This window comes from Kryptolebias marmoratus, linkage group LG9 (genome assembly GCF_001649575.2).
Source record: "Kryptolebias marmoratus isolate JLee-2015 linkage group LG9, ASM164957v2, whole genome shotgun sequence".
In the NCBI taxonomy this organism is placed as follows: domain Eukaryota; kingdom Metazoa; phylum Chordata; class Actinopteri; order Cyprinodontiformes; family Rivulidae; genus Kryptolebias; species Kryptolebias marmoratus.
Window position 1 is genome coordinate 22,904,133 of NC_051438.1, and position 25,879 is coordinate 22,930,011.

Sequence of the window (25,879 nt, forward strand, 5' to 3'; positions counted from 1 at the left end):
GCTTGTAGTATATGTTGGGAATTACTGTCAGCTACTATACCACACCAAATTTGAGGTAAATATCTGTCAAACTGACTGTGTTATAGTCATTTTTGAGTTTTGTAATGTCAGTTGCTTGTGGCCAGGGGTCAATGAGATATTTTGCTAACAGACAGAGAGAGAAAAAAAAACACCTAGGAAATTACATGACCTTTTATCAATAATAAAAACTTATTACAGTTATAATTAAATAATAAATATTATTGGTGTGACTGTTGTTATTGTTGATTTTGTGTTTACAGGAATCACGAGACAGAAACAAAAACTCATAGTCATAACTTGTGACTCTCACCTGACTTCTCACACATTTTACCAGATTTTTTTTTTTTTTTTTTTTTTTTTTTAACAACGAGCGCTTCCGCGTTTCCCGAAAACAGATTTCGGCTAAACGTCATTGGTCAGCTGCAGAGGCACTTTGATTTCATTGGTCCACGCTCGTGTCAATCATCGGGGGAATGGGAGGCGGGCTTTAGGAACAAGGAAATGAGTGTAAACCAACTCCCGTGGCTTCCAGTGAACGCTGCCGGTGAGGAAGCGTGAAGCCGTGGGTGAAAACATGGACAAAACGGTGCTCCTCCTGTCGGTGTTCAGCTGCCTGAGCCCGGCCCTGGAGGCTCTGGATAACGGCCTGGCGCTGACGCCCACCATGGGCTGGCTGCACTGGGAGCGCTTCATGTGTAACATCGACTGTGACAATGACCCCGATAACTGCATCAGGTAAGACACGAGCTCCTCCAGAACCACCTGGTTCTACAGTGGACCAACAGAACCACTGAAGCTACCTGCAGTCTCCCAGCTGTGCCTGGACTTTTCTTTTTCATATAAGTTAAGGTGCTCCACACCAGGAACACAGGAAGTTCACACTTATTGTAAATAACAAGCACTTGCAATACTACCTTAAACTTATTTGCGGATGTGAGACCTTTAAGAACAAAAACAATCTGATCAGAAACATTGTAACAGTTACTGAAACTTAATTGAATTTGGACATCAGATTTGGTAATTGTCACTGAATAAACTGAAGGAATGACACAGGTTTGCAGTGGATTCTACCACAGAAGCCATTGCTTGTTTAGGTCCAGTCAATAAGAAACCTTTGAAGCAAAAAGTACTAAGCAAGTTCTAGGCGAAGTAAAATAAATTGTAGAGGTAAAAAAAAAATTGTCGCTAAAAAAAGGAGATTCTTTGTAAATAGAATTATTGGTAGCAGTACAGAACAGGAAACAACTGGTACTAACCCAGTACTGAGTATATACCTGGTACTAATCTGATATGTACTGGGTACATACCTTGCACTTACCTGCTTTGTACTGAGTATGTACCTAGTACTTACTGGGCTGTATTTTGTAATGATACTGAATAATTAAAAAAAAGAACTGCACACATTTATGAGCACAAAAGCACAACTTAATGCTGATGAAACCTTTTTTTAACTGATGTTAGAACAGTGGTATGTTTACCTGACTTATATTTCCTGTAGTTTTGACAGGGAAATGTTTCACCATTCTTGCAACATAAAAAGGATTGCTGCTAACAGGTTTTGGAGTTTGTATTTCTTGTTGGACTGCAGGCAGACTAGTTTAGCACCTTGACCCTGATACAACATAGCGACACGTACAGAATGTTGTTTGAGAAACAGATTTCTTTTTTATTCCACCGTAGTGAGCCATCACCTGAAGAATGGGGAGATTTTTATTTTACTTAGTAGAACTTTAACTTGAATTTGTGGATGATAGAATTAACGTTTACTGACACTGGTTTTCAGATGGGATCCTGACTCCAAGCACTTATTTCCCTCCAGAATTTTGCAGATATCTTAATAATTGTACACCTCCTGCATTTTCTTTTTCTGTGTCTGTTTTGCGTCCTTACCCAGACTCCCTGAATCATAATATTCTTGCCTGAAAAGAAATAAATAAATCAAAAGTAATGATCTTTGAATACGTTTGTTCTGTTTGATTTTTCTTCATTTTAAGTCAGGTCAAAATAAATCTGTTCTGTGATTAACAACACAGAATATCTCACCTGTGCAGAGCAGCCTATGCAGCACCAAATAGAAGCCTCTTGCATATATCGTGAACACTGTGGCTGACAGTGAGCGACAGTATCCTGGCATGCACTGTTCTGACATTTCTTTCAGCATGTTCTTATTTGAGCGCTGGTATCTAACTGATACTAACAACCCCGCCTGGTTCCTGCTGTTGCCTTGGCAGCGAGCGTCTGTACATGCAGATGGCAGATGTGATGGTGAAGGAGGGCTGGAAGGAGGCCGGTTACGAGTATGTCTGCATCGATGACTGCTGGCCCTCCCACCAGCGGGACGCTCAGGGCCGCCTGCAGGCAGACCCCAAAAGATTCCCGGGGGGCATCAAGAAACTGGCTGACTATGTGAGTAATAGATATTAAAAAAAAAAAAAAAATCAGGTAATGGAGCTTAAATGTCATTATCTCTGGAGTAATAATGCCGTAAGTCCTTCATACACACTGAAGCTAACGGAGTTCAAAATAATATTACAAGAAGCTAAACGTACAAACGAAGAAGGATTTGTCTAAATTTATTAAAAGTTTCAATATTTGGGGTGTATGCTGAATAGTATGCAGTTTTATAATAGTTATATTTAAGGCATAAACCCGTGTAATCCCACTGGGTGCTGTGTTAGCAGATTTAGTGTTGCTGCAACTCCAAATTTGTTCAAGAAGTCCTCGTTAAATAACTCTAGAAGTAAAAGTGATTCCACGGGCAGATTACATATTCATCCTGCAGTTATTTACATAATGGGAGGAAAAAACAGACATGGGACTCGGGTCTCGGATTTAATTTCGGTGAAAGCGGCACATGGTGCAACGAAGTTTCTTCACTGAAGTTTGCTCTCGTTCGCCCTCCTCGCAAAAGGAGAGGAGCAGAATAATTATGGCAGGCTGATTCCTAACCCAGGCATCACAGAGAGTAGCAGTACAGAAAGGAGAAAAGAGAGAATCACCAACAAGAGCCTGGTACTGAAGTGTTCAGCTGTGTAACATCGCCACCTACTGGTTCAAATACAGCACAGAAAAAAAGCCGCCTTTTTCTTTTTTTTTTACTTACAGGTCCATTCTAAAGGTCTGAAGCTGGGTATTTATGCAGATGTGGGGGAAAATACTTGTGCTAGATACCCCGGGAGTCTGGGTTACTACGAGATCGATGCTCAGACTTTTGCAGACTGGGATGTGGATCTGCTCAAATTTGATGGCTGCTTCTTGAACTGGACTTTGCTGGGAGAAGGTAGGATTTTATTTCAAAATTTAAATGTAAACTTGCTCCACCAGTGCTGATCTTCATCTTTTTCACTGATTGTTCTGTTTGTTTTTTTAGTTTTGGTTCTTCTAAAGTCTCGACAAACCTGTTCGACAAGGTTCGATCTAACTTCCTATTTCTTCTGTTTAAGGCTACATAAACATGTCAAAAGCACTGAACAAAACTGGGAAAAGTATCGTGTACTCCTGTGAGTGGCCTCTGTATGAGTGGTCTTTCCATCAGGTGAGAGAAAATCTGAACACAAGTAATCTGAGTTACTGTGACGTGCTAAGAGCCTTTCTGTGCCCCCAGCCAAACTACACTGCCATTCGTGAGACGTGTAACCACTGGCGCAACCACAACGACGTGTCCGACTCTTGGGATTCGATCAAGTCCATCTTGGAGTGGACTGCTTCACATCAGGACATCATTGTCCCGTCAGCAGGGCCCGGAGGCTGGAATGACCCTGACATGGTACCCTCCTCTAACTTTTGACTCACAATCAGTGGGCTTCAAGTACCAAGATGGTTTGCTATTTTAGGTTTAAAGGCTCGCTCACAACGTGCCATAAGGGCTCCTGCGGGCAGTCTACTGGGAAAAAATTGGCAAAACTGGGCTTGAGACTTGTCGTTTTAGCTTCATAGGTCACAGACTGGCTGTGGAGACGTTTGGTTCGGCACATGCAAACTTTATGGGTCTTAAGAGAAATCAAGATGTACGTGCCGAGCCTGAAGCCTGGACTAAAACTGGATATTACTATTCGATTCATGGCTACAGGGAGTCTCTGGAGTTTTCCTTTTGTGTGGCTGCCAGCATCATTTGTCTGTTTGTGACAGAGGTGTGCAGAGCTACATACAAGGAAAACACATAAGCAATAGTTTGTTTTGATTACTCTCTTTATTGCTTACTTTATTTAAAAAAACTAATAATTTAAAACAACAAAAGTACAGTAATAATAAAAATAATAAAAAAACACAAAAAACAAATGTACGGACTAGCAAACTCCAAGCTAAATAGGCTACAAGCAGCCCAAAGAGAGTGAAGCCTGAAGCCGTAGCTTATAAATGCCCTCCTCTCTCACATGGTGTTTATATGTCACATAAACAAGAGAAATTTATAATTATAAAAACTGACGGACCTAAAAGTCCACTTTAAAAAATAATACAACAGAAAAAAAGATAAGCATACATCAGGCAGAAACTCTGTTTTTTCTTGTTTTATCTAAACAAAAAATAAATAAACTCAGCAAATTCTTCCCTCATCTTAAATACACCACAATCTTCACAACAAACATCCCTTAACAATATAATCTGTAATTCATTTAAATGTAAAAATTGAAAGGAAAAAATTAAATCCCTGTCATTCTATAATCAAACTCCCAGAACTGAACCACATCTATATTTAACATTAGTTCTGACTGGACAGCTTTCAAATATAAACAAATAATACTCTTGGGCCATGTAGTGTGTGTAATTACAAGTTTCTGTGTGTGAGTGTGTGTGTGTCAGTGGTTCGGCCTTCGACAGATGAAACCGCCTCACTGTGTCTGAAGATGACAAACTGGGTCCGCCTCCCTCAGAACCATTGTTCAGGGATGACAGGGACATGTCCTTCTTAGTGCAAGATGGCGCCTTCTCCTTGCGAAAGGCGGATGATGAAACCCTGCGGTCTTCGTGGAATAACAAGACCTTAACGTATTTCCAACTACCGCACATCCCCTGTGCGCCGTGTTGCTGAGAACGTATTTGGCACCGGGGCACAGCGTTGGGAGACGCCTCCTGACAACCGCAGCTGAAACCAAGCAGGTGCACCGAGATCGTCCGGGGAGGCCTGGCTCTACACAACTTCCTCCACACGTTGGTGCCAGGTATCCTAGGGGCTGATGCAGAGATGATGAACATGGAAATGTTGTGCCTGATGCCTGGAGAGAGGCTCATTTAGATGATGCCAGAACAGTTCAAAGACCCATCGGGCCTATGAAGCCAAGATACGAAGGAATTATTTGTGCGACTGTTACACCAACAACACTGGTGGTCTGCCCTGCCAGGAACATATCGTTGATAAGCAATAAAATAACAGACAATGAAGTCTATTTACCAGAATAAACACATTGACTGCAGGTGTGGACCATATTTATTTTAGTTAAAACTTTAAATGGCACGAGTCTCCTTGCCAAAGGGCGATGTGTGGGATAATGGACATTTAAAGATGGACATTGGTTTTGACCACATGACCTTTAACCTCTCAGGGTAGTTAATGTAACAAGGCTCACACTGAACAGTTTGAGCTCTAAAACACTACGACTCTGTGACGCTGTCCTGCTCCTGCTGAGCTGTGGGAGAAGGTGGCGGGACATCCTCTTCCTTAAAACCAAGCATGACACAAAGGCCTGACAGCGACGATTCGCTTGCAATGTCCTCGTTTCTGGATGTTGTTAGCTGAAATATACGTGAAAATCAGCACATGTAACATTAATTAGATAAACACATACTTTAAATATCTGTATAAATGTTCAGAGCATGAACATTACAGTTTAATTATTACGTACCTGTGAAAATCCCTCCGGTGGGGTGCTGTGAGACATTAGAGGCGTCACTGCCGGCTGATAGTGCGCCTGAGGTGGTGTCTGAAGCTGCAGCGATGCTGCTGGAAGTGGCTGCGGCTGCTGCTGGTCCCCTTCAGGTTTGGAGTATCGACTTAGCAGTTGCAGAGCATCCATTGTGAACTGGTCCCACCTACTGTCTGGGATCTTGTGCATGTACTGGATCATGTACTGACCAAAAGCCTCCCTGGCATCCATTGGTCTGAAAAGAGTCTGCAGCCGCAATCAGAAGAAAATATTTGCAACTTGTGTTGCTGCATGTTGGCCTGTTACACTCAGGTTGTCCCTTGGTGTCATTTTTTTGAACGCTAACCTTTTATTTTCTCAGTGTTAGATGAAAAGAAAACATACCTTTGTGTTGATGGCCTGACTGGGCCGTGGCTTCTTGAAGTACTTCAGCATCACGTCCTCTAGGCGGCTGGTTTTTACCCGCTTGCCTGGCCTGCTGCCTCCTGGAGCCACGCTTGAACTGGCAGGGAGCTGTGGACGCTCTTCATTGCCACTCTTGGACTCGTTGTGTACGTTGTGTGATAGAGAGGCCTACCCAAGCTGTAAGCACATAGGGGTGTAATGTGGACCACCACCGTGCAGAAATCTTGAACCGATACAGGGACCAGACGACAAATACGCGTTCATGTTTATTTTGGTTTTCTATTTTACTTTTGCTAACTGCCATGACAGAATATGAGCTGAAATCTAAACTACTACACAGACTGCACTTATTGTGTGTGTGACACAAACATCCAGGAGTGTGTGTGTGTCCATCTGATTGGCTGTGCCTAGGTGCCATCCTGCACTCTAAGAAGACGGGCTGCACGTTTGGTGGCAAGCTTTGTTTAGCAAAACACACCACATCCACACAAACGGGTTTGAAACTGGAGGACGCTGCACCTGTTTACTTAACAAAAGAGTTATACACTTTTCTGTTTTTTAATTATTTTTTAAACTTTTCATTTGATGTTTTTTTCTTTATAACGTATTGGCAACTTAACAAATTCTTGCTGTACAGGATCTGACACATTAGAGCTTCAACATTAACCAGTGTGGTTTGTTTTTTTCTGTCTCTGGTTCTGGGAGGGTTTATTGTTTGCTTAAAGAAACATAACAGCATTTGACATTTATTTCTTTTTCCCATTGTACCGAACTGTGACCCTCATACTGAGGTGTATACAAAACTAACAAGAAAAGTTTCTTCTTTGGGATTAGAAGAGTGAAGACAGTTATGAAATGGCAAACTGAACCTACTAAAAAAAAGGTTCAAAGTGTTAAAAACATGACAAGGAGCTCGAGGAACCATCACACTTTGAAATTCTTTAGTTCACAGCGAACGCTTACCTCTGTTGACTCTGTGGAGTATGTCCTGGGAGTGATATACTCTTGCAAAAAGGTGAAGGACTTCAGCTGCCACTCCTGCCTGGGTGTGCTCTTCTGGACCGCCGGTCCACTCTGCGTAGTCTTCTTCAGCTTCCCAATGGCAGTTCACTGGTTTCGGTACCATCCCTCAATCTTGTCCACTGTAGGAGAAAATATTAAACCAGAGAAACGGCATTTTCTGCCAAAATACTGCGTGAATGCAGAGAGCTGAAGGACTGCTGAAGAAGCTGAAAGCAGTGAAACACTAGCTAAAAAAAAGCAAGAGGCTAACTAAAAGTAGCAAAAGGTTAGCCAAAAGTAGCAAAATTGCAGCTAAAAGCTTAAGTAGCAAAACACTACCTAAGGCTAAAATTAGCAAAAGGTTGGCTAAGAATTAAAAATTGCAAAAGACTAGCTAAAAGTAGCCGAATGTAGCTAGAAGCTAAAACTGGCAGAGCAGTAGCTAAAAGCTAAAAGTGACAGAATGGGTAGCTACAAACTAAAAGTAACATAAGAAGACAAAAGTGGAACCAGTACACTGAAGCAGATTAAAAAAAGAACCGTGTTTTTGAAGAGATTATTATTATCTATGGGGATATATTTATAAAGAAAGTTAAAAAGACTTTAAAAAGTCATACAGCACCCAACTCCTGAGTGAGCTGTGAAAGCCTGAACAGCGCAGACGCAGTTATTTTGGAGAAACCGAACAGAAGCTTAAAAACAGGAAGCGAATGGTGTGAGTGAAGCCCATGTGTACCATCGCAGCCCAGCCTCTTCGCCAGCGCCTCCATCTTCTGCCTCTTGGAGGCCTTGGAGTAGAACTTGCTGTCTGACTTGTCATAAAACTCTTTCCTCTCCTTGAACCACTCCACCAGGATGTTTTCTTCTGCGGGTTTGAAGGCAAACTTCTCCCGGTCCTTGCATGGCTTCCCCGTGCTGCTATCATCATCATCATCATCATCATCCTCATCTAATTCCTCCTCCTCCTCCCTTTCTGCTGTTTCAGGCCGTTCCCTCTCTGGAGGTGCAGTAGACTTTATTTTTGCTCCCTTCTTCCTGGGAGCCATTTTTAAAAACACTCAGACTGATATGTTTAAAATGATGATATTAGATTCTGTTCATTCATCCACTGAAGGAGAGATGGGATGTGCTGCAGACTCCGTGCTCCTCTTTTCATTCCTGCTGCTCACACTTCCTCACATGCAAGTCAGGAGTGTGAGTTTGTCACGTGCCAGCCTCTTGCGTCACGAGTGCAGGCTGTACTCCTGGCACACGCACTGATCACGTGCGTCACATACGTTTTCCGCGGACTTACGGCGCTAATTTGGTATCGATCCGATACCAAGTAAAATTCTGGAAATCGATCCGATACTTTGAACTTTTAAATGCAGCTCCTCCACTTTTCACACATTAAATGAATGATTTTTTCCCCACTGTTATTAGCTGATTTTTGGCATTTTAAAACAAATAAAATTATGTATATATCTCCATAACTACTAAATTTGCAAAATATTATCATTACAAAGTGGAGAATTTACTTTTTTGTTGTTGTTCAGAAACAACACAATAAAACATTTTTTTACCCTTTCATTGCATTTTTTAAATTTACACAAAGTGCAAAATTATGAATGTAAATGTTTTAGAGTTTGTTTTTTTTAACTTTTAAACTTCTGTTTGGAAAAGATATAGCTGAGGGGAAATCACTTTTTAATTACATTTCTGTGCTTTTTAGCAAAGAATATAGTATTAATCCAGTAATGCTAATATTGATCTGATACCAATATCAGGTATATTGATATACTTTTATATAAGCATCTATACTCATTTGCCTGACTGTTAAATGATGTTTGTTTTTAGGAAAATAAATAATCTGAGTCAGTGATGCTCTAAGATGGGTGTATTTCCAACGGCATTCTTTATATTTATATACAAATTAAAGGGCTCAAGATTAAATATTAAAAACATTTTGTAGTAGTTGTGACTTTTCATATTCTTTTCAGCTCGTAATTGGGAACTTTGGCCTGAGTCACGACCAGCAGGAGTCCCAGATGGCATTATGGGCCATCATGGCCGCTCCTCTGTTCATGTCCAACGATCTCCGGGACATCTGTCCTCGGTCCAAGGCGCTGCTGCAGAACAAACACATTATAAAGATCAACCAGGACCCACTGGGGAAGCAGGGCTACCGCACCGCCAAGGTGGGCGTGAGACAGGACACGAAGCATTAAAAAAAAAAACTGAAACATCTCAAACTCGGCTGAAATAAACGTCAGGTGATTAACTACAGATTGGTAAATGTTCTTGTTTCACAGATGAATCATTTCGAGGTGTGGGAGAAGCCTCTGTCTAACAACAGCCTGGCTGTCGCTGTGATGAACCTGCAGGACACCGGCGGCCCGCGAAAATTTCCCATCGTTATCGTCCCTGGTTGGAAGGTCTGTGACCCAAAGTGCAACATCACCCAGATCCTGCCTCAGTACAAGGAGATGGGTGTTCAAACCATACAGAGCGACATCGTCTTCTCTGTGAACCCGACGGGAACCACGCTGCTGACCATCACCCCGATCAAAGGCAACAACAGACACTTCCACAAGCTGCTCTGGAAGAACGCGTCTGTTAAACGAGACCCAATCAACACTTTGTAGCAGTCGTGTTTAACACCCACAGAGAAGGGGTTTATGTGTTAAATTTTATAAAGGCTTTGTAAAATCTAGGTGTAAATTTAAAGGGAACACTTTATGGGAATATTGTTTTTAATCCAGATTGAGTGTTTGTATGATGTTTACATTCTCCACGTCCAAATGCTGAATAAATAATAAAGGCTAAGTTCTGCATCTCTGACAGGCACAACAGAAACAAAGAATCCGATCCAAAGTATGTTTCAACATATTTATTGAAAATAGTGACAACTTCATCCACCAGCATGGACCACAGCTCAGAACTGGATGACCTGGCCCTGGAAGGAAAGAGAAGAAAAACACATGAATCAAAAGGTTTTGTTCTGAGTCTCACAGACGTGTCTGAGCTCATCAGGTTTACAAATAACTCAGACCCTGGAATAAATCTGCTAATCTACATTTAATATTTATAAAGTACATGAGTAGTCAGATCCTCTGAAGTCAAACCAAATGTGCCAACAACCACAATAATCCAGACAGTTTCTCGTGTAAAACTTCAACACGTTCCCACAAACACTGAAGTGTCATCAGATATGAGCTTTTAAACTATGTGGATATTTTTAAAATACATCACATTTAAACTGAAAAGTACTCATCACAATGTCATGAAGATAGGTAAAAAAACAATTATTATGTAAGAAACAAAATAAGCACATTTTCTTCTTTGAGTGAAGTTTGTAAACAGTTTGTTTACCTACTGAAACAGCCGAAGTGACTGATACTAAGTCAACAATGGCGTTCATGGAAGAGCAATTTGGGATCTATAAGTCTGACAGTTTTGATGTCTTGCTACATATTTATGCTTAGGTTTGTTGAGTGAAGTATGCAGATAAAAGCGCTTTGTTTACATTGAGTGCGTACCTGCATTTCAGGATTGAACCATCAACATATTTGGAAAACTGATGTAGTTCAGGATAACCTATTTATGTTTGATCCAGTTTGCAACGAGTACCTTTTAAATTTTTCAACAATTTATTCAAGTTTTAAACAGCAGATTCAGCATCTGGTTTTAAATATAGCTCTTTGTGGTATTTGATGCTAATGGCAGCACTACAAATTTCATTTGTTTAATTTACTTAAGTTCAGTATGTTTGTAGGGAACATTAAGAGGTTTGTGGTATTAATCCTGTGCCTGAATCCTGACTTTTAAAACTGAATTAAAACGACTGATTTATCATTTGATAAGGAGAAAGTAGCGAGTGCGATAACAATTTTATTAAAAATCTAAAACCAGTTCTGGAAGACGATTAATAAGGATCAGATTTTAGTTGTTTTGCTTCACCTTCTGTGATTTAACTAAACTTAAAGTCCAACTTAAACACTTTCACACTGTCAGCATTTTAAAGCTCACAAAAACAGTTTTAAAATACAAAAACAGTGCAATTAAAAAAAACTCTTCCTGGGGCATCCTCTGATCCTGAAACTGTATTTTTTGAATGCTCCCAAACTTTCAGAAATGTTGAGAGTTGGTCTCTAACATCATTTAATTGCATCAATCTAAAATATGCTTCAGAGTTGGATAAGAGTCAATCTATAAACTGATTGTTGAGCTAATTTAGTAATAAATACACACCATAGCGCTCTTTGCAACAAGAAGAATGCCCGTTTCTTACCTTTCTCTTCTTGTCACCACCCAACTCGAAGTGCTTGCACCTCTTGATGGCCAGCATTCTCTTGGATCTGCAGTTGGGCTCCACGCACTCAAGCCTCAACACGATTTTCTTTGTAGTCTTAGCCTGAAAACGTGAAGTTTCAGTGTCATTTCTCACATATTTACACCACGACGCTAGCGATGACTAATTAAACCAGGCTGGGATTACCTTTTTACGGAAAATTGGCTTTGTCTGACCACCGTACCCGCTCTGTTTTCTGTCGTATCTCCTCTTACCTGCAGAACCGTTAAAAGTTCAGCCACAGATCATTCAATGAAAAACATTCAACCCGTCAGAAATAAAATATAATTTACCCTGTGCATAAAGGGAGTCCTTCCCCTTCTTGTACTGGGTAACTTTGTGGGGTTGGTGCTTCTTGCACTTCTTGCAGTAAGTCCTGCGGGTCTTCGGGACGTTCACCTGCACAACAGGTGAGGAAACACGTCAGCTGAGGAAATGAACATTTTCTGACTGGGCCTCATGAACATGATCAGCTCTCATGGCAGCAAATAAGGTACGACAGAAGTGTGACAACTATCAAACACAAAGATAGGACTGAGATGTATCAAAACTTTTAAAAACGTTGCTTTTTATTGTCTCAAAGGTCAGTGTTTAAATCAAGAAGCTGTTAGCTTCCCGTCTGTTTCAAGACAACTGATAGCATTGTAGCTTCTTAAGCTAAAACAGGCGTAAACGTGCAGCTTTAATACATTAAAACGTAGTGAAGCCATGCTCGAATACGAGTAATTTAAGTTTGGTTTGTAATATATTATCTACAGACGAAGCTCGACTAAAATGTAAGTAGCACACAGCGGCATTTCCCTCAGCTACATTCGCTTAAATTTTAGATAATATAAACACAAAACAACAAATTCTGCCATCATGATGCCTATTAAAGCATTATTAACACATAAGAGACGAATTGCTGAATGTACAGTGCTTCTACTAGAAGGATTGAGTTTGATTTCACAAAATCTATTCGTGTAGACAATTCATACCATGGCTGCGACCCGAAGCAGAGGAAAAAGAGGAAGGAAGAGGCCGGAAGCACTTCTTGTAAAGGAGCCCGGCGAGCGCACCACGCTCCGCCCCCTGGCGGCCGGAGGCGGAACTACAGCTCGACGAGACGGAAAACTGATGGAAACATTTATCCATGTACTGTTAGGACAATTTCCAGGCTTGCATATTTTACATGAGTATTCTTCAGTTTTTCTTTGTCTGATAGTTATTTTTAAGGATAAATGGGTGAAGTTTAAACCAGTGACTTAGTTTTGTTTTTTTTTACATTAGATGTCTAACAAATAGCAGGCAGGACAGTCATGGTCACATTTTAGACTAGTATTGTGTATCAGAAGCTTTTGTTCTTCTTCTTCCCATTTTAATTTGAACTTTGCACAACCTTTCATATTAATTAAGCAGCCCAAAAGAGTTTAAACTATTTTACAACAACAAAACAAACATGCTTTATACACAATTGTTTTTATTCCTGAGAAATAGAAATGGAATGTGACATTTTAAATGTGAAAGAAGAATCAAATCAGAACTTTGAATGCTATACTGTCAGTTTGCTGCAAATACCTAGTTTGTTGTTGTTTTACCAACAACTTTTACATTGCATTATTACCTTTATTATCGCCCCCCACTGCAGGCAAAGACAGAGCAATCATATTTTTTTCAATCTAATTCAAGATTGCCACCACAGCCAACTGACCTCAGTCAGTTTTACAGTTATTGTGCTAAAAGTCGATGTGGTTGGACCTGAAAGTAATTCACAACAGATACGACATGCAACACATTAAGCAAGATTGTTGCTTAAAACTTTAGCTTTAAGTGTTGGAGTTGACCCTGTTAGTCTATTAGTAAAATTTATCATGAGCCGCTGGATGGATTTTAAAGAACCTTTCAGACAGTAATCATACATCATACACTCCCAACTGATTAAACCCTTTTAAGGTGGCCACCGCAGCTATTATAGCCAAATGACTATAACTAAATCAGTTTACCAGATATAGAGCTAACATTTAGTGTGGTAGTAGCTGAGGGTCATTCACAACACATACTCTGAGGGTAGAGTACTATTTTATGATATTGTTTGAGTTTGTGCTGTACGTTATTTCCAGACTTGACCAAAATGGTTCCAACCCTTTTTCTTTTAATCATAAGATGATTTTAGTCTAAAACTCCAGCATGAAAGGCAGCGGGTGCATTCCTTCAAAGAAAGCCAAGCTTTTCATTTAAGTCGATAATCTGCATCATTTCTTCCCCCACTGTGTTCTATGAAACACACCAAGCATGCTCTCTAAGGCCTAAGGTCATCATTATTAAGTTTTTATATCTTCCTCCTGCAATAGTCAAATTTTCAGTGGACCAAACAAGGAATCCCTTCAGCTAAGAGTGAAACTGCATGTTCTATCCAAACAAGGTCCCACGAGTAATGTTTAACCAGGCTTCCACTTATCACCAAAACTGTCCACAGGCCTGATATGAAAATGAGCAGGAAGAAAAAGGGGAAGTAAGCAGAGTTGATTCCTCTCGGTGGGTGTGTTTTACTTCTTGCATCTCAAACTAACAAACACTTTATGAAAAGGGAGCTGCTGAGGCGAAGGTTTGTGCCACAGCTTCAGGCCCCACAGCATCTGATGCTTTCCTTTTTCTGCTGCCGGGTAAGTGTCAACACTCTGAGCCCCGCGCTGTAGGTTGAAGAGGTTTTTTTGGTCACTCTTTATTTGCAGGGAGGGACAAACAGAAGAAGGCTACTAACACGTTTGATCTGAAAGACTAAATACAGAAGCAGAAGCAAGTGTTCTGCTGATTTGTCAAAGTGCGACATATGGCAATATTGTTTAATAAACCATGAAAAGGTAAATGTTTTCTTTAAAATTCTCAGCTAAAATCATTTTTAAGACATTTGCTGAAACATTTGTTTTAATTCTTGCGCAAAGTTGCTACTTTGAGAGTACTGAGAAGTTCTGTTCCTACAGAGCTGAAGAGGTTAGACCACAGATCAGATATAAAATTTTAATGTTTATGCATGATCAGTTTCACCACAGCATACATTACCTCAGTGTTAAATATATGTGGTGTATTAGTACTCTCAGTGAAGACATCCTGAATGCCTGAACTCTCCTTTTTTTAATTATTTTTCCTTTTTGTCCAGAATTTTTCCTCTTTTCTACCACATTTAGCCCCTGATGGTCTTTGTCGTGTCATACTGTGGACATCTTTTACATTAAAACAAAAGGTGTATTTATGAGTATCTATTAAATTCAGTCACATTTAACTCCTTTCATGAGTTACACAGTTGACATATTGTCAGAGAACAGGCTCGGCTCTGACATCTATACCAGAAAAGCAAGTCACACAAATTATAAAGTAAGAAAAAAGATGACAGGAACGAGCTACATAGACTGAATGTAATGTGTTTATTTTTGCAGTTGTAATGTCTTTAAGAATAGGTCACAAGTTTGTAACTCTCCCACATGTGAGTGTTACTTTCATGTGAAGTTAGTTAGAAGTCCTGCAGGGCTCTTGGTTTTTTCTCCCTTCATGTTTCAATGTAACACTGATGCAACTTCCCTGTGAGTTTGTCTGTGTCAGCCATCATGAGTCAACTCTCTTTATCAGAGAAAAAAAAGTCCCCTTTTTTGTAGCTGTGACACGCTGAGTTAAAACAGCTGAAGGTAAAACGCTGTAAAGGCAGAGAAGAACACATTTCGTTTGTTAGAGATGTGAGAAAACAAAGGTGGTGACAAATGAGAAACGAGTAAACAATGCTTTGCGGAATAGGGAACACTCCTGTCCAGGCGCAAGGGCACAAACAAAGCTAACAGTTGTTGTCACTCTGGTGTAAAGAAATGCCACAGTGTCACATTTAGCATTAGTGGCGGGACAGCAGAGTTCCAGTTACAGTTCAGCTGATAAAAGGAAGTGTTTGCAGGCTGAAAATAGGGGTAGCTGAGCTGCATCTGACAGAAACTGACTGCCAATGAGCCCTCAGCAGTGCAACAAACATGAGCTCGTTTCTGAGCGGACTCCAGGACTGTTTAACCTGTTTAACTGTTTTATGTTTAAGTGTGTATTTTTGAACAATGTGTTGTTGTTTGATGGGGAAATGTATGTGAGCTGGGCTTCTAGACAGAAAATGGTAACTAAATGTGGTCTGACCTTTAGTTTTACATTGGTCGCAACTAAAGCAGATTTTACTACATAGAATAGAACTGAATAGAAGCAACCCTGTTGTCACTGTACAGTGAGATTTGGAGAGGCTTCCTATTTTGATGCATGTGAAATAATAAATAAATAAACTGATCACTAAACAGCAATTCATAAAGGAGATTTGAAGCACAGACAAACTTACAAATAAAAAGAAACACTACAATTGATATAACATGTTGATCTGCCTGTTTCTACTGATTTAAAGCTGAACTTTTTCACTTCGCTCTGCTCCACTTCAGCAGGTTGAGTGTTTGCACGGGGAATGTTCATATGTGGTTTCATGGGTTTTTTGGGGTTTATAGTCTACTGCAGCATATTTTTAAATGGGTTATACTCTATAATGCAGAAAATTTCAGACAAGGGAAAGAAACCCTCCATTGTTTTGATGTTCAATCATCATTTTCTGTGGAACAATAACATCTGCTGTGAGGCTTACTCTTCTGATGTTAGCCTTATTATAATACCAAGATGATTTAAACAAAGTTTGTAATTGCTGAAAAATGCTCTATTCATTTTTGGCATCTTACTTTAAGCAATGAGGGCCCACAAGGCCTAAAAGGTCAAGTGCTGACAGATTGTGCAAGACTTCAGTTTAAAACTTTGGCATGCAAGGAAGCGGGTGACTTGCATCCTCTCAGGGAATGCTACTTTCAATTATAAATAGGATTTTAAGATAGGTAAATGTGCTGTTCTCTGTTAGTAATGTCAACAATAATGTACAAGAAAAAAAAAGAAGTAGGCCTATATCAGAAGTTGATTCTTCAATTCCCACATTGCAGTAATTTTTCTGCTAGATAACAACATAATAAAACTCCTGAATTTCTGTTATGGCTTTTGCTTTAAGTGTACCAACCTAATATTATCAGTGGCTCCCGTCCGTCTCTCAGACAGTTTATCTCACAAAAATCAGACAACTACATCTTTAAATACCTTTGGCTAGAAATTCGGTGGGTATAGTTTTCCATTTCCTCCCAGCGCCAAATCTAGCTTTGCATTCAGGTCATGAAGAGCAAAACCATAAAACAGCTGAAGAAAACAGATACGGATCCCGCCGGAGGAAACGTTGGAGACAAAGGATGCTGCTGGCATGACGAGCTTATGCAAACGATGGCTAATCACTAACATGTGCTCACACTACATGTCTCTTCCTTTCTCTCCAGATACTCCTACATGTTAGCAGCTTTCCTGAGTCTATGAGAAGTAGGGAGGTATTGCTTAAATGTATATGCTGAAAAAGTGGGAAAGTGTAAAAAACCCAAAACCAAAAGAGCAAACCAATGCTGTGTTTGCCGTTAGGCCTGGTGGAAAGGGTGTAACTGTTGACTGCTCTCAGCAGATGTGTGAACTTGCTGTTGAGTTACGCTGCTTTTTGTTTTATAAATGTTTTTTTTTAATCCAATTCTGGTGTCATTGTAGATTAATCTGGACTGAATCATGTCAGACAACATACTGGAGGAAGTCTTCATTAAACGATCTCAGCAAAAAAAGAAAACGTCACCTTTGAACTACAAGGAGAGGTGGTTTATTCTCACCCAGGAAAAACTAGCGTACTATGATTATGATTCTGAGAAAGTGGTACGTACTTATGGGACTGAAGACAACCTTTTCTGAATGTGGAGTTGTATTTAATTGTGACCTGCCCAACTGCTTTGTCTTATGTTGAGCAGAAGAGAAAAGGTCTGAAAGGGTCAGTTGATCTTGAAAAAATCAAGTGTGTGGAGACGGTCCTGCCGGACCCAAACGGCCCGCAGGAGCGCAAATATGCCTTCCAGGTAGGCTGTCTTTTCACTGTACTCTTCTGATAAACTTACAGAAACTTGTCCATAATAATCCCAAACTTATAAACCAATATATAACAACAATATATAACTATTTAATTTGTCTTAGCTTAGTACAAAATACTTGTAGTTTTGCATCTAGTGTAGCTTTTTTGCAGAGTTCATCTTTAAAATATAAAAACCTTTCTATGCAGATTATTGAATATCATGTAACATTTATTTATTTAATATATTGTATAACTATTATGGAGCATTTCATGATTTACTCCCTTTGCTGTAGGTTTTGTTTTAAAGCACTGGACATGCCGATCGAAGTTTGTACCCAGGTTCTGTTTCCTTGCAAGCAAAAACTGTGCAAACGTCTGATAGTTTATATTGTGAAAGTCCATTCTTAAGAAGTGAAACTGTCTCAGTTGAACAAGGGGCTTTCAGTGACAGTGCAGGTGTTGCTGTTTTATTAAGCTGTAAGGATAATAACACCATCAGAACCCCGCTAAAGTTTGTAGAGCCCATGATGCATTTAGGGCAAACCATTCAAGCGTTATCAAACTTACTTCAGCTACAACAAATATACTGATGTCCTAATTCAGTTTGGATTTTGTCACAGATCATTTACGATGAAGGGCCGCTGTACATCTATGCAAAAACAGAAGAAATTCGGGCTCTGTGGCTAAAACAGTTGAAAGAATGTAAGTATGCAAGTTTACACAGAAAGTTTTTATTTGTTTGACGTTTCAGTCACAATAACTTGTAGGCTTCGATATCCTTATCACATCTTCCAGCTCATAAAACAGAGGAGTTGCATGTTAGTTCAAATGCAAATGTTAGTTTAATGGGAATGTTTTGTGCGTGTGTGTCTGTTTGTGTGTTGTAGTGGTGCGCTTCAACAAAGACCTGATGCAGAAGTATCATCCCTGTTTCTGGGTCGATGGGGTGTGGCTGTGCTGCCAGCAGGAAGTTAAACAAGCAATGGGCTGCAAAGTACTAGACACCAAAAATGGTGAGAATGAGACTTCCTTCAGTTTAAAACCTGAAACCCTGAACTTTTCAGTAATCCAAGTGCATAAATGATAGGTTTTAAGTCGATGAGTCGAAGAACGTCCAGGAAACCTCTTCCTCCAACCCCAACAGAGGTACGCTGAGTCCTTTTAGATTCATATTCATCAGAAAGACATTTTTTTCCCAATATATGTTCAAAAATCTCACATAATTTCAGGAAAAGGTCAGTCGGCCTTTACCTCCTCAGCCTCCTGAGCCACCTGCGTCTTCGCCAAGCATGACCGTCATAGCGGAGTATGATTACACACCCATGACATCCCAGGACCTGGAGCTGAGGAAGAACGAGGAGTACACCATCCTGGAGAAGTCTGACGCCAACTGGTGGAAAGCCCGGGATGCATATGGGTGAGAAGACCCACACATGAGAACAAGGACACCCATTACTTACAAATAAAGCAAGAGCGATCAGTTTACATCAGGTGTTTGCGTTCTTGCATTCACGTAAAAACATGTAGAAAAAGTGAAAATTCAAAAATATGTATTATAAAAATTCAAATACTGTAAATAACAAAATAAAAAACACTCACAATTCCGGACTAATTTTTCTTGACAATCTGACAACTGTTGGTGTTTTGTTTCTCAGAAAAGAAGGTTACATACCAAGTAATTATGTTGTGGAGGCAGAAAAGGGGCTTGAAAAACATGAGTGAGTATAAGCTCTATGGTTCCGCTTATCAATTTGTGAACTGATGTTTTTTTATTTCTCATCATGGTGTCATTTCGTTTGGCAGCTGGTACAGCAAGAACACGAATCGTAGCCAAGCAGAACAGCTGCTGAAGTCTGAGGTAAACTTGCATACTTTCATCTATGACATGCTTGACGTGTCTTCGCTCCTCTACAGGAGGAGAGGAGGTGAGCCATAATTAATTTAAAACTTGTGGAATGTGTGCCGTTTCCTGTTCCAGAACAAAGATGGAGGTTTCCTGGTACGGGACTCAAGTAAAGCTGGGAAATACACCGTGTCATTGCTCACTAAGGGCTGTGGGTGAGTAACCTCAGAGGCATTAAAACACTGCTACCATTTATATAGCTGCTCCACTGCCTCCAGTCATGTGTGAACATATGAAAAGAAGAACTGTGCGAAATGAAAGCGGAAACTGCAGGCCACAGAGGGACAGAGATGTAAATTATTCATGCAAAACGAGGACTAATCTGTCTGTAGAAGGTTTGTTTTGTTTTGTTTTTTCATCTAAGACTGAGCCCATCTGTGGATAACAGCGAGGAGATATTACCTCCATGCATGCTTGATAACTGGCTGGTTCCTGTGCAGATGAAAGCCTGTTGATTTACAGTCACGCTTCTTCCTCTCTCCACAGGGAAACAACTGGAAGCTGCAGACATTATAACATCTGCACAACTCCACAGGGACAGTTTTACCTGGCAGAGAAGCACAACTTCAACTCTATCCCAGACCTCATCAACTATCACCAGCACAACGCAGCAGGTCAATAATACACATGATTATATAGTAACATACAACAAAAATAAAAATGAGGGCTGGTTGCGTTAACAGAAAAAGGGAAATTACTTAACAGAGGGAACTTTGTGAAGGTTTATACAGAAATTTAGTTGAAATAACTTTGTTTCCCCTTAAACCAGTGTAAATACATTTCATGAATGTCAAATAAGTCTTCTTTAATCTTTAAGCACCATCTCCTTAAACAAAACAAAAACAGATTTATTTCAGATCAGGTTATGTGCTAATCTACAAGATTTGCAACTTTGCAACATTGCTTACCTTAAGTGGTTAAGCTATTTATATGTATGGTAAAAAAAATTCAGTTATAAAATTAGCTACTTTTAAATATGATTCGTTTTATTTTTACTGAAAGGAGTTCACAAACTCATGAAATTTTTACAGAGATATTATCAGTTTTAATCAATAAGCAGAATTTTACAAAAGTCCTCGGTGCACCACATGTTGTCTTTGCATCTGAGATCCATCAACTGGGTGCAAAGAGTTTAACATACTGGTTATGTGATTATGGGACATTCTTTCTGCATTCACAGTCACATACTGTAATACAAATCATGCTACTTGTGGTATTTAACTTTAAATTCACAACAAGGGAAGGGATAACAGCAGAACCAGTATTTGTGAAGATTTGTTGGTCGTAGTTTAAATGTGGATCAGTTAATTTGTAACATTTATCTAAGGATTCCAAACTGCATTTTGACAAATTCATTTCGTCTAATTTAGTCTCCATAAAACGTTTACCGGAACTTGGCCAAAGCCTGCTAAAATATGTTTAGTCACTCATACTACAAATGACCAGAAACAGGAAGCTTCCTGCAACAGAAATAAGGCCTCTTGCCAACACATTCTGCATGCTCTACAGGAATATCTGTTCGTGAGCACTTTCCTGTTTTTGAGGCTGTGGCAAATTTGCAAGTTCTAGCAAATACAAAAGTTCCTTAACCTAACAAATGCAAACTGACTAACATCAATTCTTTATATGTATATACATATATATAGGTGCCAACTTGGGCTAAAAAGTCAAGCAAATTTGAACAGGGGTTAACCACAGTAACTGATAAGAACAGCCAACTTTATTTCTTGAGCTATAATTTGATAGCAGCCCCTCCTTTGACGTTTCAAAGTTGGTCTAAGGTAAACTGCACAGAAAAGGAAGCAGGTCATAGGTACACATTCATTTGTCCTTTTGTGCATCTGTAATGTCAGTGTTACTGTCAAGCTATCATGGTTGTGTTTTCCTATCACTAGGTATGGTTAGCAGGCTGAAACACATCGTATCTAACCGACCACGGCCTCCATCAACAGCAGGGCTCGGCTATGGTAAGATTATCATTATAATAAAGTACAGCTTTAAATTACATGTTTTTTGGTGAATTGCCTCTGATGACTGTAATTTAGATATTGCAGATTACTGCTTTATTGTATAAATGACAAATGCCCTAACATTATTAATATTACGTATTAATAGTGTTTTAGGCCAGCAAGAGAGAGTCAGATTAAGGTTAAAACATAGATTTGACATTACATAAAGACTAGTTCTCTTCCGTCTTCAACTTGAGTTAACTGTCTAATCTTGTTTGCTACTCAGAGATGACAGCTGTATCAGTCTTCACATCTCTTAGCAAAAACATCAGACATTACACTGAGCTTTTAGACATACATACTACTGACATAAAGGCACTCTTTCATTCTGCCTGGTTTTGTCCAGGTGTGTGGGAGATCGACCCCCGTGACCTCACCTTCATCAAGGAGTTGGGCAATGGTCAGTTTGGGGTGGTGAAGTACGGAAAGTGGCAGGGCCAGCATGACGTGGCCATCAAGATGATTAAAGAGGGCTCCATGTCAGAAGACGATTTCATAGAAGAAGCCAAAATCATGATGTAAGCACAACTAAACTGCGACCTTATATCTCAACTGAATCTGAAACGACACCCAAAAGGCACAAAGCTGATACGCCTTTGAGGAAAAACAGCTTAACTTCCTTCTTCTTTTGCTCAAACCAGGAAGCTTCGCCATGAGAACCTCGTACAGCTGTATGGCGTCTGCACCAAACAAAGGCCCATTTATATAGTGACCGAGTTCCTTGCAAACGGCTGCCTGCTGACGTACCTCAAAGAGGGCCTGACGCAGCATCCGACGCCAGTCCAGCTCCTCGAGATGTGTAAAGACGTGGCTGAGGGCATGGCTTATCTCGAAGCACAGCAGTACATCCACAGAGACCTGGTGAGAGACAAAGGCACTGTGTGACAGCGCAAAACAAATCCCACCGCATTCCTGACGTGATGATAAACTGCATGATAACGCTAACAGTTTATTGATTATGCTTGAACCAAACGTGTTGTTTGTTTTATCTTCAGGCTGCCAGGAACTGTTTAGTAGACGCGAATGGAACCGTCAAAGTGACTGACTTTGGCCTGTCGAGGTAAAACACTAGTTCTAGTCTAGTGATTTTTGAAGTAACATTGTGTCAGATGGTCATCAGCAGTTAAGACTTTATCAGTCGTGACACCAGCCATACAGTACAGAGTAGGGAGAAAAAGGCAAAAGTCTTTGTCCAGGTTACCCAAATGAGGGCCCTTTTTAAAAAAAAGCATTTTTCAGGATTCTAAAACAACTCTTTCTGAAAAATGACACACGAATGTGAAAGAATACTACATGAGCTCATATTAAACCTCTACACTTTTGCATGTTTGTTTGTTCAGTCACTGTTTTCTCAACCGAATAATGTGCGTTTTACTACATGAATGTGTGTGCGATGTGCAGAAATGGTTTTACACGATGGTGCTGAGAGGCTGCTGAGTGGTTTATGCAAACCTGCTGGGAGTTTTATAAACTTTTAGACGGACTTGGAGCAGGTGATGAGGTGGACTGATACATTCGCAGCCTCAACACCATCGACATTTAATGATCTATGCTCAGCACACATACATTTGAATAATAACACAGACTTTATTGGGCTGAGAAAATGATGACAAACTAAATAGTGTCGTGCACGAGTGTAAAGTTTTAATATTAGCTGGTATGCCGCTTTAGGAGAGAGTGGGTTTAAAAGCCTGAGAAATGCTAAAAAACTTGCACTCGTTTGGCTAGCGTGAACAAAGATTTCCCCCTCTTTCATCATACTCTGTGTTCTATGACGGATGTCGGGGCTGATAAGGTTCTGAGTACTGATAACTATTTGACAGAACACTTCAAAAATGACAAGACTGATTTTTTAATGGATTGTAATACAAAACAAGAGGTGTGAATTACACAAAATGACAGAAATTCCTTTCCATGGCACTTAGGTATGTTTTAGATGATGAGTACACAAGTTCAGCAGGCTCAAAGTTCCCAGTTCGCTGGTCACCACCTGAGGTCCTTCTCTACTGCAAATTCAGCAGCAAGTCAGACATCTGGGCCTATGGTGAGAATCGTTTATTTGTTCCTATTAACTGTGATTGCATAAGTGCACACTTCCGTCAGTCTAATCTGCAGTTATGAGTTCACAAATTGGTTTCATATGGTAACTTTTCTTTATCAGGGGTTTTAATGTGGGAGGTGTACACGATGGGTAAACTTCCGTATGAACGCCTCAACAACACGGAAATAGTGGAGCAGGTGTCCCGGCGCCTGCGTCTCTACCGCCCCCAGCTGGCCAATGAAAAGGTCTACAGCATCATGAAGAACTGTTGGTTGGATGTAAGTACATTTACTGTGAGCCTCAGTACATGGTGTGATATAAATACTTTTTTTTTAAAATCCAGTCTCACATATTCCCCTTTGCTTTATTTTCAGAAACCAGATGAGAGGCCCACCTTTCAGGAGTTGGCACTGAATGTTCAGGATTTGCTTTACGAACTCCAATAGACCCTGAGGAACACTCAAACATTGCACTCCGATCCGCACAGAGAAGCATCTCTGCTCTGCGAGAACGTGGGAAGTTAAAATGTTATTAAAACTGTTAACATGATGAATGTGGAAGTGGAAGCCTTTTCAGGGTTGTTTGTAATGTGAATATTTGTAATGTGTTCAGGGTTGTTTGTAATGTGAATATTTGTAATGTGTTAACGCACACATTCATAAGCCTTTTACATCACAGTAATAGAAATGCAGTCCTATATAGCATAAATTTGAATTTGTATATTTTACAGCAAGTGGGAGGATTAAAGCATGTTTTTATTTTTTCTGTGTATGATATTCTGTGGAGTTATTGTGATATACTGATGCATTGTATTTGTAAGATATTATGTGATGCACAAATAAAAGCCAAGTATGTAGGGCTTTGAAATGTCTAAGACATAACCTGAAGAGAACATGGCTATCAAAGTATCAAACAGAAATGCGTATTTCGAAAACAAAACCGATTTTTTAAGAGCAGCGACAATATTCAGCATTTAAAAACAAATAGAACAATTTTATTTCGTGGAGTTACGTCAGCACAAACGCGCTCTGCGATTGGCTGAACTACTTCCGGCTTCCTGTCGTTCATTCGCGCACGTGAAGGTCAGTGGACACCACCCAACGAGGGGGGATTAATACAACAATTGTAGTAATTTCCGCCAGCGTTCAGAAACTATGGAAGGCCAGGGAGCGACAGCTGACCCCCAACTTCAACACTTTATTGAAATCGAGTCTCAGAAACAGAGATTTCAGCAGCTGGTGCATCAGATGACTGAAGTTTGCTGGGTAAGAACCGCTTTCTGCTTCTTGGTCGCAGCAAAGTTGTGCAGATGAGCTTTTACACATTTTGTTCGCAGCTGGTGACTTGTTACTAGTTTGCCTTGTGCTCACACGGACGTAGGGATGCGTATTTTGCTTGTTGTAGTCATACGATAACACACGTTTCCATGAAACTCACTTGTTTTTCATTCTGACACTTACACAAACTATAAGGAAACTTAAAGGCTCTCAGCTTCAAGTTGCCGTCTTTAAATGTATTTCTGTACCTTCTTTACAACATAAAATGTTTGATAAACAGACTTTAAAGTCGCATTTATTACCCGGACAACAATGGCTGCTACCCCCGGCCCAATAAAGAAGCTAGCAGTCGAGCACCTCACAGAGGAGCTGAGTAAGGTGCCAGAATTAAAACATTTAATTTAACATTATGGTTTTGTCTTGAGGAGACACGGTTCGTCCCATCAGACATATAACAGATATAATGGGTCGTTTTCTGGACGCGGTTTGTTGCGAGATGCCAGGTTAAAAATGTTTACATGCTAAGGTGTTGTGCCAAGAAGCGTACCCCCACCGATTAAAGCTCCGCCGTCATTGGAATCGGACTTTAATGCACTTATTTTCTGTAAAGGTCACGAATAAAATATTACTCGCCAACCCCCAAAGCATATTTACCTAATGTAATTTTATTTTGGTTCACACACGTGTTTTTGGAAACACATTTTGATGTAAATAGATGGTTTGAATTTTACTTCCGGGTCAGAAGCAGCAATGTCCGCATGTCTTGGCAGCCTGCTGTTTATAAAAAAAGCACCTTTGAAACGCATATAATGAAATAATGTTAGATAACTGCAAGTATGATGAAGGCTAGGATTTAGTTTTAGTGCTTTGACCGCAGTGAAGTTAGTTTCAAGTTGGATATTCGATATTCGAACTCCACGGAGTTAGCGGCGTCCAGCTCACGGCTGCCCCGAAACAGGAGCGCTAATGTCGGCCAGCCGTTCTCTGCCGGCCCCTCCTCTCACGCGCGGTGGTTCACTTAGGGACCGTCAATAAATTTTCCTTACCCCTCGCTCCTGAAAAACAAATATT

The 25,879-nt window shown here is 40.1% G+C and overlaps 4 protein-coding genes across 5 annotated transcripts in view; 3 read left to right on the top strand and 1 right to left on the bottom strand.

The window, feature by feature from the left end:
• Window positions 1-516: 516 nt before the first annotated feature.
• Window positions 517-10,094, top strand: gla (galactosidase, alpha). Its single transcript, XM_017408424.3, has 7 exons — window positions 517-756; window positions 2,253-2,427; window positions 3,127-3,301; window positions 3,465-3,556; window positions 3,626-3,787; window positions 9,269-9,466; window positions 9,581-10,094. Exons 1-7 carry the CDS (start codon window positions 596-598, stop codon window positions 9,911-9,913), a joined length of 1,296 nt encoding a protein of 431 aa, XP_017263913.1. The 5' UTR covers window positions 517-595; the 3' UTR covers window positions 9,914-10,094.
• Window positions 10,095-10,143: 49 nt separating this feature from the next.
• On the bottom strand, window positions 10,144-12,705 carry rpl36a (ribosomal protein L36A). Its single transcript, XM_017408427.3, has 5 exons — window positions 12,597-12,705; window positions 11,913-12,018; window positions 11,767-11,834; window positions 11,560-11,682; window positions 10,144-10,224 (listed from the first exon to the last, which is right to left on the bottom strand). The coding sequence occupies exons 1-5, from the start codon at window positions 12,597-12,599 to the stop codon at window positions 10,204-10,206; spliced, it is 321 nt and encodes a 106-aa protein (XP_017263916.1). The 5' UTR covers window positions 12,600-12,705; the 3' UTR covers window positions 10,144-10,203.
• Window positions 12,706-14,131: 1,426 nt separating this feature from the next.
• btk (Bruton agammaglobulinemia tyrosine kinase) lies at window positions 14,132-24,387 on the top strand. Of its 2 annotated transcripts, none has more exons than XM_017408129.3 (18): window positions 14,132-14,261; window positions 17,230-17,388; window positions 17,481-17,585; window positions 18,199-18,280; window positions 18,466-18,591; window positions 18,666-18,724; window positions 18,808-18,995; window positions 19,234-19,296; window positions 19,382-19,436; window positions 19,557-19,636; window positions 19,968-20,095; window positions 21,377-21,448; window positions 21,837-22,008; window positions 22,132-22,351; window positions 22,486-22,550; window positions 23,416-23,534; window positions 23,652-23,809; window positions 23,906-24,387. In XM_017408129.3, the coding sequence occupies exons 2-18, from the start codon at window positions 17,248-17,250 to the stop codon at window positions 23,975-23,977; spliced, it is 1,905 nt and encodes a 634-aa protein (XP_017263618.1). In that variant the 5' UTR covers window positions 14,132-14,261; window positions 17,230-17,247; the 3' UTR covers window positions 23,978-24,387. The 2 variants fall into 2 exon arrangements, with proteins under 2 accessions (XP_017263618.1, XP_017263619.1); XM_017408130.3 differs by lacking the exon at window positions 14,132-14,261 and adding an exon at window positions 14,290-14,459.
• A 197-nt stretch (window positions 24,388-24,584) lies between these two features.
• timm8a (translocase of inner mitochondrial membrane 8 homolog A (yeast)) overlaps window positions 24,585-25,879 on the top strand; it is a 4,737-nt gene continuing 3,442 nt past the window's right edge. The window contains exon 1 of the mRNA XM_017408265.3: window positions 24,585-24,796. Within this exon, the coding sequence (XP_017263754.1) occupies window positions 24,686-24,796 (111 nt within the window). The 5' untranslated portion in view covers window positions 24,585-24,685. The remainder of the gene's footprint in view (window positions 24,797-25,879) is intronic.

Excerpts from the sequence above, each read along its gene's own strand:
- gla (XM_017408424.3), top strand. The coding sequence starts at position 596 with ATGGACAAAACGGTGCTCCTCCTGTCGGTGTTCAGCTGCCTGAGCCCG. Across the intron at positions 3,557-3,625 it reads ATGAGTGGTCTTTCCATCAG|CCAAACTACACTGCCATTCG; the intron begins GTGAGAGAAAAT and ends CTGTGCCCCCAG. Across the intron at positions 9,467-9,580 it reads AGGGCTACCGCACCGCCAAG|ATGAATCATTTCGAGGTGTG; the intron begins GTGGGCGTGAGA and ends CTTGTTTCACAG.
- rpl36a (XM_017408427.3), bottom strand. Across the intron at positions 11,835-11,912 it reads GGACTCCCTTTATGCACAGG|GTAAGAGGAGATACGACAGA; the intron begins GTAAATTATATT and ends ACGGTTCTGCAG. Across the intron at positions 10,225-11,559 it reads GTGGTGACAAGAAGAGAAAG|GGCCAGGTCATCCAGTTCTG; the intron begins GTAAGAAACGGG and ends CTTTCCTTCCAG.
- btk (XM_017408129.3), top strand. The coding sequence starts at position 17,248 with ATGTCAGACAACATACTGGAGGAAGTCTTCATTAAACGATCTCAGCAA. Across the intron at positions 17,389-17,480 it reads ATTATGATTCTGAGAAAGTG|AAGAGAAAAGGTCTGAAAGG; the intron begins GTACGTACTTAT and ends TATGTTGAGCAG. Across the intron at positions 22,352-22,485 it reads AGTACATCCACAGAGACCTG|GCTGCCAGGAACTGTTTAGT; the intron begins GTGAGAGACAAA and ends TTTTATCTTCAG.